Source organism: Podarcis melisellensis, assembly GCF_964234715.1.
Source record: "Podarcis melisellensis genome assembly, chromosome: 2".
In the NCBI taxonomy this organism is placed as follows: domain Eukaryota; kingdom Metazoa; phylum Chordata; class Lepidosauria; order Squamata; family Lacertidae; genus Podarcis; species Podarcis melisellensis.
In genome coordinates this window covers 109,205,888-109,220,021 of record NC_138529.1, presented here as the reverse complement: position 1 = coordinate 109,220,021, position 14,134 = coordinate 109,205,888, and the positions used below count along the sequence as shown (strand labels likewise).

The 14,134-nt window shown below is 49.7% G+C and overlaps 2 protein-coding genes across 3 annotated transcripts; one reads left to right on the top strand and one right to left on the bottom strand.

The window, feature by feature from the left end:
• The first annotated feature begins 991 nt into the window (after positions 1–991).
• LOC309364639 (uncharacterized protein) lies at positions 992–6,783 on the top strand. 2 transcript variants are annotated; one of them, XM_081902331.1, is made up of 4 exons: positions 992–1,043; positions 2,641–3,564; positions 3,992–4,121; positions 5,726–6,783. In XM_081902331.1, exons 2-4 carry the CDS (start codon positions 2,791–2,793, stop codon positions 6,619–6,621), a joined length of 1,800 nt encoding a protein of 599 aa, XP_081758457.1. In that variant the 5' UTR covers positions 992–1,043; positions 2,641–2,790; the 3' UTR covers positions 6,622–6,783. The 2 variants fall into 2 exon arrangements, with proteins under 2 accessions (XP_081758457.1, XP_081758458.1); XM_081902332.1 differs by lacking the exon at positions 992–1,043 and adding an exon at positions 1,050–1,388.
• Positions 6,784–8,334: 1,551 nt separating this feature from the next.
• Positions 8,335–13,751, bottom strand: LSM2 (LSM2 homolog, U6 small nuclear RNA and mRNA degradation associated). Its single transcript, XM_081903482.1, has 5 exons — positions 13,623–13,751; positions 11,742–11,809; positions 11,423–11,453; positions 9,942–10,001; positions 8,335–8,941 (listed from the first exon to the last, which is right to left on the bottom strand). Exons 1-5 carry the CDS (start codon positions 13,623–13,625, stop codon positions 8,816–8,818), a joined length of 288 nt encoding a protein of 95 aa, XP_081759608.1. The 5' UTR covers positions 13,626–13,751; the 3' UTR covers positions 8,335–8,815.
• Between the last annotated feature and the right edge of the window lie 383 nt (positions 13,752–14,134).

Genomic DNA, 14,134 nt, shown 5'->3' with positions numbered 1-14,134 from the left:
TCTCCAGAACTCTTCTTCATGCTAACTGATTGGGGGGGGACGGGGGGCTGGGAGTCATGAAAGGGGAAATGTTGAGTGTTGAGTCTTAAGTTGTGGGGTGTTTTGAGGGGGCAGCAGAGGAGGGCTTTGTTAGGCTGGGCAGGGTGATGATCCTGGGCATGGTACACGCAGAAGCTAAATTACAAGGAGTTAAGGCGAGATACTCCTTTTGTTTATTTAATTTTGCTTTATTAGTTCCAACAACAGAAAAACCAATCAACAAAAAAACACTTTAATACATCTAAATATAATAATTTCCTAATACATATATATTCCTAATCAAAGCTGTTACAAGACTTCTGCTTTAAAGCATTGCTCGCCAGATGCAGCTGTGTGGACGACACACGAATATACAGGGGACTATCTCCCCCTATAGGGCATTCTGATCTGTTTTTAGCATTTAAACTATTGTATGTTTTTAATGCAGGGTTGCCAGTTTATTGCTTTATCTTTATTGTAAACCGCGCTGAGGGTTGCTGCTTTGTTTCTTTGTTTGCTTAAGCGGTGCATAGATGTTATGAAGCAAATAAATAAATAAATAGACATCCTGTATTGCAACCGGCTTGCATCATACCTGGTTTTTACACAGGCAGTTCTGTCGCCAGCCCTCGGTGGAAAAGGACCCTAAAGCCAGACTTCCGCCTCCGGATTCTTATAGAGCAACACGTTGCTCACATCAGCCCGGTGGAAGGCGCAGTGTAGAGTGACACACAACGCGCACTTCCGGTAGAGCCGCGCTCCCCTGTTAACGAGGATAGTTGCGAAACAGGAAGTACCCATAAAGGACAGCTGGTGACGCTTCGGCTGAGAAAGGGAGCCGTGAACGTAGAACTAGAAAAATACAGAGCAGTACACGGGGGTAGGCAGTTAGGCTGCATCTGGCCCAGCGTCGCCTTAGGTTAGAGGCGGCAGTTTTTCTAAGTCGAGCGGTGGAGCGCCCCCTCCTGGCGGGAGGACCGCTAGTGCCGCTCGGATGCCCCGGCAAGGCAGCCGTCGGCTGAGAAGTACGTCGCCTCCGCCTTTCCCCTTGTTTCCAGCTGCCTCCCTTTGCAGCTTGGTGCCCCTTTTTGCAATGTCCCGGGAATGGCGACCCTGCAGCCCCCACCCTTCCCAAGGATGCTGCTGGTTCCCGCCAGCCCCGGCCAAGGATGCAAGTTGGCGTCTAGCAAACACCTGGAGGGAGACCACGGACCCGCCATCCTCCCCGCCGTGCCGGGTGGTCCTTCCTGAGGGTCGGGCGGACAAAAGCCCTCGTCCCCAAGCAGCCCCGGTGGCGCAGCAGGAGGAGGTGGCATCTGAAAAGTCACTTGCTGGCCCGCCCGCCGGCCGTGGGAAAATTTTCCGCCACCGTGGGAAAATGGGCTTTGAATTTCCCACGCGCACTGGACGATGGATCTTTACAGCTGGGGGGGGGGGTTGGGGGGATCTGGCGGGTTAAATGGAGACGGGCAGAAAACCGGATCTGGGGTAGCGCAAGATGAGCAGAAAGTGGGGAAGCCTTTGGCCTTTCAGGTGGTGTTGGGAGCCCATGTCCTTGGTCAAACGTCCTGGTTCTAGACTATAGCAAGGCTTTGGGACAGGAGGCAGGGGCAGCCTGCAAAAGGTTCACACACACACACAGTAGGGTAAGACCTGTAGTCTTGCTCAACGCAGTGAATGGCCTTATCACTTCTGGTGTGACCATCTCCACTCCTGAGTTTCTCAAACTCGGGCCTCCAAGTTTTTGGACTACAACTCCCATTATCTCTGACCCCAACCGCTGGTCCTGCTAGCTAGAGATGTTGTAGTCCAACAGCAGCTGGGGACCCAAGTTTGGGAAACAATGTCCAAAGCCTTGACCCTGGGACTGAGAATCATCTCTGCAACTCCAATGCTTGGCATGACATAAGCAATGAAACCTGTGCGTCTTCCCTGAAAGGGCAGAGTTGGGTTGACTGCAAATTCCAGCGGCCTTCCAAGGCTCCTCAACATGTGCGGACCCTGGCCAAAAAACAAGGCACTTTTTCTGGTTTTTGTTTTGCTAGGCACACCTCTTTTGCTGAATTGATACTGTTCCATTTTGAACTGTTTTATTACTGCATTAATTTTATCTGTTTTCATAATTGTATATACATATTCTGTTGCTCTAAGGGACGCGGGTGGCGCTGTGGGTAAAACCTCAGCGCCTAGGGCTTACCGATCGCATGGTCAGCGGTTCAAATCCCCGTGGCGGGGTGAGCTCCCGTCTTCGGTCCCAGCTCCTGCCCACCTAGTAGTTCGAAAGCACCCCTAAGTGCAAGTAGATAAATAGGGACCACTTTATAGCGGGAAGGTAAACAGCGTTTCCGTGTGCTGCGCTGGTGCTGGCTCGCCAGAGCAGCTTCGTCACGCTGGCCACATGACCCGGAAGTGTCTCCGGACAGCGCTGGCCCCCGGCCTCTTAAGTGAGATGGGCGCACAACCCTAGAGTCAGACACGACTGGCCCGTACAGGCAGGGGTACCTTAAACCTTTTTAGTCTGTTGCTCTAGCCCACTCATGGGGACTTGTGGTGAAGCATGGGTAATAAGTTTCATAAATATATGTAATCTAATTTTAGGCAACTGTCTCATCTTTCCCTCAGGGAACAGCCCCTCTCCTCAGCCTAGGAATATTGCATTCCACCTGTGACGATCAATAAAGGTGAGAAATCCACCCATCATCTCATCAAGCCTGTGCATCTTAACTAGGAGCGCCAGTTGAGCTCCCCACCTCCACCCTTTGAAGGGACAAAATGGCTGCTGAAAAGGGAGATGCGTCAGGGCTGGCTCTGCCGCTCCAAGCAATGATTGAGCAAGGATTGAAAATGGAGGAACCGGAGCTTCCAGACCCTGGGCCAAGGAACGGTGCGGAAAACAGCCCTTGTCCCATCCGTGTGGGGAGTTGTGGGGATTTCAAGGAAATAACCATTTTGGATGAGATGAAGCAGGAACCTCCTAAGCAGCTGCAGGAGCGCTGGGAGGCTCAGCTACAGGAATTTATCGAAAGGGTCGAGTTGCCCTGTTCAGAATGGAGGCGCCCACAATTGCCGGGGGCCGCACTAGCCGATACTAAGGCTTTTCTGTCCACCTCTGAAGGAGCAGCCCACGCCATTGAGGAGCCTGGAGCTGCGGGGGTGCTATCCCAGTTCCTGCCACGCCTTGGCAAAGACGCCAAATGGTCAGACGGAGCCGAGGCAAATGGCATGAGGGTGAAAGAGGAAGACTTGGAGGAGGAGGACTCCGCCATCTTGGACACAGAGGCGAAGCGACGACGCTTCAGGCGGTTCGACTATCGGGAGGCCAATGGCCCCCGAGGGGCCTGTGGGCAGCTCTGGCGGTTTTGCCGCCAGTGGTTGGAGCCAGAAAGGCACACGAAGGAGCAGATCCTGGAGCTTGTGATTCTGGAGCAGTTTCTGTCTATCCTGCCCCAAGAACTCCAGAAATGGGTGAGGGAGGGCACACCACAAACCTGTTCCCAGGCCGTGTCCCTGGCAGAGGATTTCCTGAGGAGGCGGCAGGACGTTCAGGTGAGAGATCCAGATGCTGGTTATTGAGAAACAAGTAATAATAATAATTTGTTATTCATATCCCGCCCATCTGGCTGGGTTTCCCCAGCCACTCTGGGCAGCTTCCAACAGAACAGTAAAATACAATAACCTATTAAACATTAAAAGCTTCCCTAAACAGGGCTGCCTTCAGATGTCTTCTAAAAGTCTAGTAATTGTTTTTTCTCTTTGACATATGGTGGGAGGGCGTTCCACAGGAAGGTGCCACTACCAAGAAGGCCCTCTGCCTGGTTCCCTGTAACATGGCTTCTCATAGCGAGGGAACCGCCAGAAGGCCCTCAGCACTGGACCTCAGTGTTTGGGCAGAACGATGGGGGTGGAAGCAAAATCCCTGCTCAGGTTTAGACTTTACCCCATGCCTTCAGTTGGGTCTCCTTGGCTTTTTCAGGGACCAGGGCCATTCAAGGTAGCAGCTGTACATTGCACAGATGCAGAGAATGATAGTCCATCGGGTGCCTGGCAGAAACCACCCTGCAGAGAATTCGGCCAGAAGGTTGATGGTGATGCCAGCTCCCCAGGTGAGGAATTATTGTGACTGGGGCAGCAGATTACCGCGAGTTCTCGAAACGAGCTACAGTTTAGGTTGTCGTTCAGTTCTCGGTGTCTCCGATTCCTGGCCGATCTTCTAAATCTGTGCGGCTTGAGTGAAGGTGGCACAAACTTCCTCGTAATGTTTTCAATCAAGGTGTTTTAAAAAATATGGAAACCGCCATTCCGAAAGTGTTTGTGCGACGTATTTGTACGTCTGATTCCAGGCGGTGAGCAGAAAAACAGGGCATCTAATGACACACACAGGAAGTAGTGGAAGTGATAAAGTGCAAGCAAAAAGCGAGGACCTCTAAACCAGGCATTACATTTGGCCCTTGAGCACAAATTGTTGTGTTTTTTTTAGTGCTCTGGGGGCTCCCTTTTCTGGTAATTCATCTTCCCCTTCCTCCAGATTAGGCCCCTACCTGCAGAAAGAGAAAAGGCATATGCATGCACACATAGTCCGCTTTTTCAAGGGATTATGGGTAAAAGGGGGGGTGTATCCAATGCTACTTCTATACCGAGTAGACCCATTGAAATTAATACACATCACTGACTTAGGCAGCAAGCAGGTGGACACATAACCAAAGAGGAGAATTCAAGTTGGAAGGAACATCACTTTGGAAAGTGTTTCCCACATGAAAGCTGTGTAGTTGTTTTCTTTCATTGTAGTGCAGGGGCAAATAATAATAATGTCAGGCATCAGAGAATCCAACCCCCCCATGGTAGGTTGCCAGGAATGGGTAAGAAAAGGAAGTAAGGTAAAAGTAAAGGACCCCTGACAGTTAAGTCCAGTCGCAGACAACTCTGGGGTTGCGGTGCTCATCTTGTTTTACAGGCCGAGTGAGCCGGCGTTTATCCACAGACAGATTTTCTGAGTCATGCGGCCAGCATGACTAAACCGCTTCTGGCGAACCAGAGCAGCGCACGGAAACGCTGTTTACCTTCCCGCCGGAGTGGTACCTATTTATCTACTTGCACTTTGACGTGCTTTCGAACTGCTAGGCTGACAGGAGCTGGGACCGAGCAACGGGAGCTCACCCTGTTGCAGGGATTCAAACCGCCGACCTTCCAATCGGCAAGCCCAAGAGGCTCAGTGGTTTAGACCACAGCTCCACTTGCATCCCTGTAAGAAAAGGAAAGTTCTCACCAATGCTTTTTATTCAATATTCACAGAGAGAGGCTTAGAAATGCAGCCTCTCAAAATAACTGCGTTGCTCCGAGTGAAACCCCAGCCCCTCTGTCTTTCCCACTTCCTCATGAGTCATTGCTACAGATACGGGAAAGGGCCTTTTGCCTTTGAGCTTTCTGCTCTCCTACTTTCAATGCCCGCCAGGTTCTGACAGAATGCTTTCTAAAGACACTGAGTCCATCTGCTTCTTCCTCCTTTTCCTCCTACTCTCCCATTATTTCCCAGCTTTCCCCCCTCATCTTCCTCTGAGCTGTGACCTCCCTCAAACCCCTGTTGTAATTCTGAACAGTCTTCTTCTTCTCCAGAAGAGTCAGCCTGGGGAGAGCGGTCTCCACCACTCCTCCTCTGCCCTGTCCCTGACAAACAATAACCTTCACGTTACAAACTCTCTCCCGATTCTAGGAGAAGATAGGCAGCGTCATGCAGAGGAGCGAAACCAGACAGAGCACCCTGAGGATAAAGAACCACGTCGCACGTTGCCAGGAAAAGGCCAGAGAAATGTTTCCTGCGGCCTCGATCAGGAAGCAACATTTGCACAACGGCAAGAAAGCTGCTCGGAGGAGGCAGAGGGCAGTCGCCTTCGTGGCGGACACCCAGAGCATGAAATCTCCCTGCCAGAAGGGAAGCGGTGTGCATGCTCTTTCTGCGGGAAAAGCTTCAGCCAAAGATCGACTCTCACCATCCACGAAAGGACCCACACAGGGGAGAAGCCCTTCGAGTGCCCGGCTTGTGGGAAAGGCTTCAGCCACCGCTCAAACCTCATCGCCCACAGAACGGTCCACACGGGAGGCAGGCCGTACGGATGCCCCGACTGCGGGGACGCCTTCCGCCACAGGTCGCACCTCATCGCGCACAGGAGGACCCACACGGGTGAGAGGCCCCACAAGTGCTCCGACTGCGGGAAGACCTTCGGCCAGAGGTCGACGCTCACAGTGCACGAGCGGACGCACACGGGGGAGAAGCCGTACCGGTGCGCCGACTGCGGGAAAAGCTTCAGCCAGAGGTCCATCCTGATTGCGCACGCCAGGACCCACACGGGCGAGAGGCCCTTCAAGTGCTCGGACTGCGGGAAGGGCTTCAAGCAGGTCTCGGCGCTGACGGCGCATGCCCGCAGCCACACCGGGGAGAGGCCGTACCACTGTCCGGACTGCGGGAAAAGCTTCGCGCGCAGCTCGCTGCTCGCCAAGCACAGGAGGACTCATACAGGAGAAAAGCCCTACGCCTGTGTGCACTGCGGGAAATGCTTCCGTCAGCGATCGCAGCTGGTTAGCCATGAGAGGACCCATGCCAGCGCTTAAGAGTATTGAGGATGCGTGAGCACATTGGGGGAACCCGGAAAAGGAGGGCTGGCCAACGTTTTTAGCAAAAAACCAAGCCTAGAGTACGGGCGGCGGGGCTGGGGGGGACCTTTTGCCCTCCATGTGATAGGAACGAGCCAGCAATAAATCACACTGAGCAACTGGGAGTTAACCCTTCATTAGAAAAAACAGAAAATGTCGGTCCTCATGAAGACAACTCCTCATCTCCAGCAGGTTTTGCTCCAAGCATTTGCCGAGACTGAAGGTCCCTGTCAGATGTCTGTTGTGGTTGCTTGAGAGTAACCAGGCAGGACTCCAACCTGTCTTTATTTTGGTGCAAACTATTTACAGTGGTGTGGGTGGCGCTGTGGGTTAAACCACGGAGCCTTGGGCTTGCCGATCAGAAGGTTGGCGGTTCGAATCCCCGAGACGGGGTGAGCTCCCGTTGTTCGATCCCTGCTCCTGCCAACCTAGCAGTTCAAAAGCACGTCAAAGTGCAAGTAGATAAATAGGTACTGCTCCGGCGGGAAGGTAAACGGCGTTTCCGTGCGCTGCTCTGGTTCGCCAGAAGCGGCTTAGTCATGCTGGCCACATGACCCGGAAGCTGTACGCCGGTTCACATCTGAAGGCAGTCCTTTGTAGGGAAGCTTTTAATGTTTGGTGCATTACTGTATTTTAATATTTTGTTGAAAACCGCCCAGAGTGGCTGGCGAAGCCCAGCCAGATGGGCGGGGTATAAATGAATTATTAATTATTTTTATTTATTATTATTATTATTATTATTATTATTATTATTATTATTGAAAATTAAGTACATGGTCTTATTGTGCTACAGATAGGTAGCCGTGTTGGTCTGCCATAGTCAAAACAAAAAAAATTCCTTCCAGTAGCACCTTAAAGACCAACTAAGTTAGTTCTTGGTATGAGCTTTCGTGTGCATGCACACTTCTTCAGATACAGAAGAAGTGGTCTTATTGTGTGTCATTCATACAGAACCATGGTTGTGGTATATTCTCAAAGTCCTAGACCGAGCCCATAACAGCCACAATCTTTCAAATGCAACCTTTTATTATTCCGCAACTTTACATACAATTTCTCTTTCAATTTGCCCTCTTAAAAAAAAAAATGCACAAAGGTCATGAGGAAAATACAAACATGGGCAGGTCCCGTATTTGCGGGCCAAACACAAAAGTTGCTATAAAGCAGGGTTTCCCAAACTTGGGTCCCCAGCAATTTTTTGGACTACAGTTCCCATCATCCCTCCCCACTGGTTCTGCTAGCTAGGGATGATGGGAGTTGTAGTCCGAAAACAGCTGGAGACCCAAGTTTGCTTAGGAAAACTTGGCTCGCCCTGGGGCACCCTCTGCTGGCCAAAAGGAGCATTGCCACAGAATCTGAACCACCCCCCAGTACTGCTAATTGGCGTTTATAGATCGCAGAACTCATGTCTGCACCACCTAGAATACCCACAGGATTGTGGCCTCTACCGGCAACACAGGTAGGAGAACAAATGAAGGAAGGACAAAAACAATGGGTGGGGGGAAATCCGGAAAGGACATATGGTGGGATATTAGCCCCCCTGTGAAGAAGTAACGTTTCCCACTACTGAACAAAAGCTTCTAGTATTTCATCTCCTCTACCTGTGGAATACTAGAAGCTTTTGCAGGGGCTGGGAAATTGAACTACTGGCTCAAAATAATTACTTTTTTTAAAAAAAAGTTGCTGCCATTACCATGGAAGGGGGTTCAGCGTCCCAACCAGGAACGGAACAGGAGTGTACAGACAACCTCCTTGAACTTAAAGCAAAAGAGAAACCAATTTGTTGCTTCTTGCAGGGTTGGGAACCAGGTTTCGATGCGCTTGGAACAGACCCACCAAAACCGACAGGATTTCAGGTAGCCGTGGCTAAATTCCTATTGATTCCCGTGGGCCTTCTGCAAGGGTGACTCCTAAGTCTGGACCCAGCCCATAGGAGGCAGGCACCAACTCTAGCCTGGGGGACGCATTCTGCCTCCCAACGGGTGCAGGACTGGGGTGTGTGTGTGTGTGTGCATGCACACAGAATATTGGTGGTGGCTTCCATGGGGGGCAGGTATGGAAGGTGGGCCTAGCTTCCCCACATCTTCATTCAACTCTTTGCCAGGAAAACCACGCAGTGCAGAAAGGGGGAGGGGGATGAAAGCAGGAGGGGCTCTCACTGCTTCTGTTGCAAAGCTTCCTTGCGGGCAGCATCTTGCAACAGCTGCGTGTCGACCTCATCGGCTGGAAGTTGGACGTAGCGGACGACGGAGCCACGAATGAAGCAGTTCTTGACGGACAACTGGAGAGGAAGAATAGCGTTAAAGGGTGCAGAGATCACAAGCGTCCGGACTGGACTAGGGGGACGCAACAGTTCAAATCCTCCACTGCGTGACCTTGTGGCCAAACAGCACCCACAGATCTACCCCACAAGGTTGTTTTTGAGGTGGGGAGAGGTGACAGGGCACCAGATGGGCTGGGGGTGGGAAATTAACTCCCCCCCCCCCAATTCATTTTCAAAAACGCCATAAACTCCTGTATCTAGGAGGCTAAAATGAGACTTGGGTAGAACATCATCTATTACCGGCTTCAGATATCTTTTTGCCCAGGCTTTCTCTGAGCCTAAGACCGGGCCTCGCTATTTCTGAATCCCTGATTTTATTTGTTTTAATAAGTATTATTTTCATTTGGTTGTAATTTCTGGATAACACCGTGAGATTTTTTTAAAATGCCAAGTGGTTTTGAATGGCTCTAAAACAGGAGTCAGCAAACTTTTTCAGCAGGGGGCCAGTCCACTGTCCCTCAGACCTTGTGGGGGGGGGGCGGATTATATTTTTTGGGGGGTGAAATGAACGAATTCCTATGCCCCACAAATAACCCAGAGATGCATTTTAAATAAAAGCACACATTCTACTCATGTAAAAACACCAGGCAGGTCCCACAAATAACCCAGAGATGCATTTTAAATAAAAGGACACATTCTACTCATGTAAAAACATGCTGATTCTCAGACCGTCCGTGGGCTGGATTTAGAAGGCGATTGGGCCTTAGGTTACATACCCCTGCTCTAAAACAACAAATAATCAGGGTAAGCCTGTGGAAAGTCGGAGTAGGACTTGCGGGTTTTATAGAGGTCCCTCAGATCTTCCCCAACAACCACCAAGAAAAATCCCTGTACTGGTTATGGGGCTTTACAGGTTAAAAGCCAGCAAGAGAGATACCAGTTTCTACCTCGGCATTTATCTACACTTCTCACGCCTGCCGTCCCAAATCCCCCCTTTTGCCCTACGTCCATCACTCACCATGTGAGGGTATTTCTCTGGATCAGTCACACTGATGTCTGTGAGCTTGATATTCAGATACTGCAAAGTCAGAGAAGAGAGAGGGTGGGGCGGAAATAAGCAAGCAAGGTTCAAAAGTAATACAACATTCTGCCTAGCGGCCTATTCATTACCCCTTTGCTGTTTATCCACCTTAATCCACACCTCTGGTTAGCTTCCACTGAACATAGAGCCCTGTTGGGATCATCTGTGTCAGCATCCCGTCGTCACGGTGACCAACCAGACACCAACAAGAAACCCTCAAACAAAATCTGAGCCCAACAGCCCATTTGCTTTTCCACGCAACCGCTATTCAGAGGGGCGCTGTCTCCCACTGTGGACGCAGAACATGGCCAGGAGAGTTAGCCGCCATTAACAATTATATTTCCCCATGAATTTTCCTAATCTTTTGATTTGGTGGCCATCGCTGCTCTTCGTGGACCGAATTCAAGAATAAGCTCTGTGACGGTTTTTCCTTCGCCCGTCCAGAGTCTTCCAACACGTTCTGCTTCCCTGGGTGGCCCCATTAGTATTACGAGAGAGGAGGAAGGAAAACTTCTCCCAGTCCAATTTCTTCGTGGCAGGCATCATTTTACACATCTCTGTCACGCCCCACAATTAAAATAAATAAAACCTTATAGCTAAAGAGACGTTCTCCTTTCTGCTTGCACATATCCCCTTTCCTCGTACAGTCAAAGAGGAAGCCCTTTTTGAGAACCAAAAGGCACATATTTTTCACAAAAGCTAGAACGTAACATAAGCAAAACCTGCTAGATCAGACCAGTGGCCAAGTTAGTCTAGCATCCTGTTCTCACAGCAGCTGAACAGATATTTGTGGGAAGCCCAAAAGCAGGGCATGAGAGCGACAGCACTCTTAAAGGAGGTAAAGGGACCCCTGACCATTAGGTCCAGTCATGGCCGACTCTGGGGTTGCAGCACTCATCTTGCTTTATTGGCCAAGGGAGCCGGCGTACAGCTTCCGGGTCATGTAGCCAGCATGACTAAGCCGCTTCTGGTAAACCAGAGCAGCGCACAGAAACACCATTTACCGCGGTACATATTTATCTACTTGCACTTTGACATACTTTCAAACTGCTAGGTTGGCAGGAGCAGGGACCGAGAAACGGGAGCTCACCCCGTCGCGGGGATTCGAACCGCCAACCTTCTGATCGGCAAGCCCAAGGCTCTGTGGTTTAACCCACAGCGCCACCCGCATCCCTCTTGCCCACCTGCAATTCTGTCTCTTGAGACAGAACCTAGTCAATATGGCCAGGAGCCGCAAGTAGCCTTCTCTCGTGAATCTGCCAAACCCCCTTTAAAAGCCATCCAAATTGTTGGACATCACTACCTCCTGTGCGAGCAAGTTCCATAGTTTAACTATAAGCTGCGCCTACGCAATCCACTAAGAATTAGGGCAGGATATAATCTGTAAGGAAGAAATAGGCTTGAGATGTAATTCATACCTGATCCACGGAGTGCAAGGTCCCACATATACTGTAAAAAGGGAGAAAAGGCACAATTAAAAGCCAGCCAGGACACATGGGATATTTGGGGAGGGGTGCAAAGGCTGAGAAATAAATTAAACAGCCCTGTTTAAGGAAGTTTTTAATGCCTGAAGCTTTATTTTGTTTTTAATGTTCTGTTGAAAGCCGCCCAGAGTGGCTGGGGAAACCCACCCAGATGGGTAGGGTAGAAATAATAAATTTTATTTTATTTTTTTAGAAAAGGGTTAGGATCCGGGACCAAGGCTCCTGGATTTTCCCCAAGGAGAGAAAGATGTACCTCAAATCATTCTTCAGTTCAACCACCACGTCTTTCCCTACCAGGGACTTGAAGAATGAGTAGAAAAGCTGCGATGAAGGAAGAACAAATGTTAAGAGATCACCCAGAGCAGGGGTCAGCAAACTATTTCAGCAGGGGGCCGGTCCACTATCCCTCAGACCTTGGGGGGGGGGGGAGTATTTATTTCTTTTTTTAAAAAAAAAACAAATTCCTATGCCCCACAAATAACCCAGAGACGCATTTTAAATAAAAGCACACATTCTACTCATGTAAAAACACGCTGATTCCCAGACCGTCCCGGCCAGATTGAGAAGGTGATTGGGCCGCATCCGGCCCCCGGGCCTTAGGTTGCCTACCCCTGACCCAGAGACTCCCTTGCACTTAAACACAAGACGGCCTCACACAACTTTTATTCCACTGCTCAGCAAGAAGTGTTGTGCGCCAAACACATCACATATATACACATCAGCTTCCAACAAACGGTGGGAGCACCCAGTGTTTCGGACTACAACTCCCATCGTGCCCCTGTCAGCGTAGAGGCTCAGAAAGGAATAGGACCCACAGTCTGAAAAGAGGTTTCTAGCCCCTGTGCTCAACTACAGGTAACCGAAATACCCATCATCCTTTTTCCTCTGCCCATTCAGGACTCAGTTTCCCCTTTGCTCCACTGTTTCCTTGCCTCTAATTTAGGCTAAAAGCCCTTCGGGGTAGGAAACTGTGCTCTTTGCCAAGTCGTCGTACACTAATACGGTGTTACACAGAACAACAATAATGGTGCTGTTATCACCACCATTATTAAATTTATTACCCGCCCTACACCAGCAGGCCCCAGGGTGGGTTGCCAACACTTTTCAAATTAGCAACAATTGAAATGGATTATAGTACAGTGAGATTAATTGGAAGTCAGTTTTAAATTTCTTTTCTATAAATTTTAAAATTGTGTTCAGTACCAGGAATTTATATGATAATTATATTAATCTTCTTATATCTTACAGTGTGGTGGTTTGTTTGATTTTTCTGTTATTTGTATGTTTGTTTGTTTACTTGTATGTGTGTCTGTTTTTCATAAATGTACAGTGGTACCTCAGGTTAAGTACTTAATTTGTTCTGGAGGTCCGTTCTTAACCTGAAACTGTTCTTAACCTGAAACACCACTTTAGGTAATGGGGCCTCCCGCTGCCGCAATACCGTGCGATTTTTGTTCTCATCCTGAAGCAAAGTTCTTAACCCGAGGTACTATTTCTGGGTTAGCAGAGTCTGTAACCTGAAGCGTCTGTAACCCGAGGTACCACTGTATTTATTTTAAATGAATAAAGATATATTTAAAAAATAAAACAAAACGGATTACAGTCATAGAAATAGGGTGGACCCTGGCAACACATTATCTCTGATGTCTAAGGCCAGTGTAAGGAAGTGCTTAAAGAGATTCAGCTGAGGTTGTGCATGAGGCTCTTAACTCATAAGGGTTGTGGGTTCAAGACCCACATCGGGCTAAAGATTTCTGCATTACAGGGGATTGGACTAGTAAATAACCCTCGTGGTCGCTTCCAACTCTACTAAGAAAAGGAGAACATAAAAAGCATTGATCCTAATGATGATGGCGACGCTGTTAGTATTTAATGTGCATTTTTAAGCTACCCTGCTGCCTGCATTCCTAGCCAAAACACAGGCTGCTCTGCTCTGAGTCCAGAAATTAAAAGCAGGAAAAGTTCGTCCTCTCCCCACCGACCCCGACTTGCAGACGGCTTCCCTGGCTGCAGAATAATAATAATAATAATAGCCCCACACACCATTGCCTCCTGCACCCTGCTTTTAGGCGTGGGGGGAGAAAAAGCAAATGCAGCTGCGTCACAGAACCAGCCCGTGACGTCACAAACTCACCATCGCCGCCGCTCGCCAGACGCAGCAGCAAAGAACGCGCGTGGACCAAACCTCAGAACCCAGAAAGAACTTCCCGGGCTGCGCATGCGTCGTGCGGGCGCTCACGGAACGGGGAAGGGGGCGGGACAACCAGACGCGCTCGGAAAGCGCGGAGGGAGGAAGGTTTTTATTTAAAGGAGCCGCTGCCTAATTATGCCTCGCCCCGCGCCTTAAAGGAGAAGGAGGCTTGCTGCTCAATTGCCCTTTGCGGGTTCTATGAATGGATGGAAAACTCGTTTTAAACTCTTCAGATTTCCCCTCTAAAAGTGGCCTTAAACACCTGGCCATCCTGGCTGCTGACACGAGGCCGCAGAAGGGAATGCATTTCTAGCCATTAAAGCAGAAACTCTTTGGAACGTGTGCACCGGCTAACACGGGTGTCCGCAGACCTGATTCTCCAATGCAGTGGCTAGACTAGGACCTGGGTTCGAGTTCACACTGGGTACTGTTCGGCCAGTCATTGCCTTTAGCCT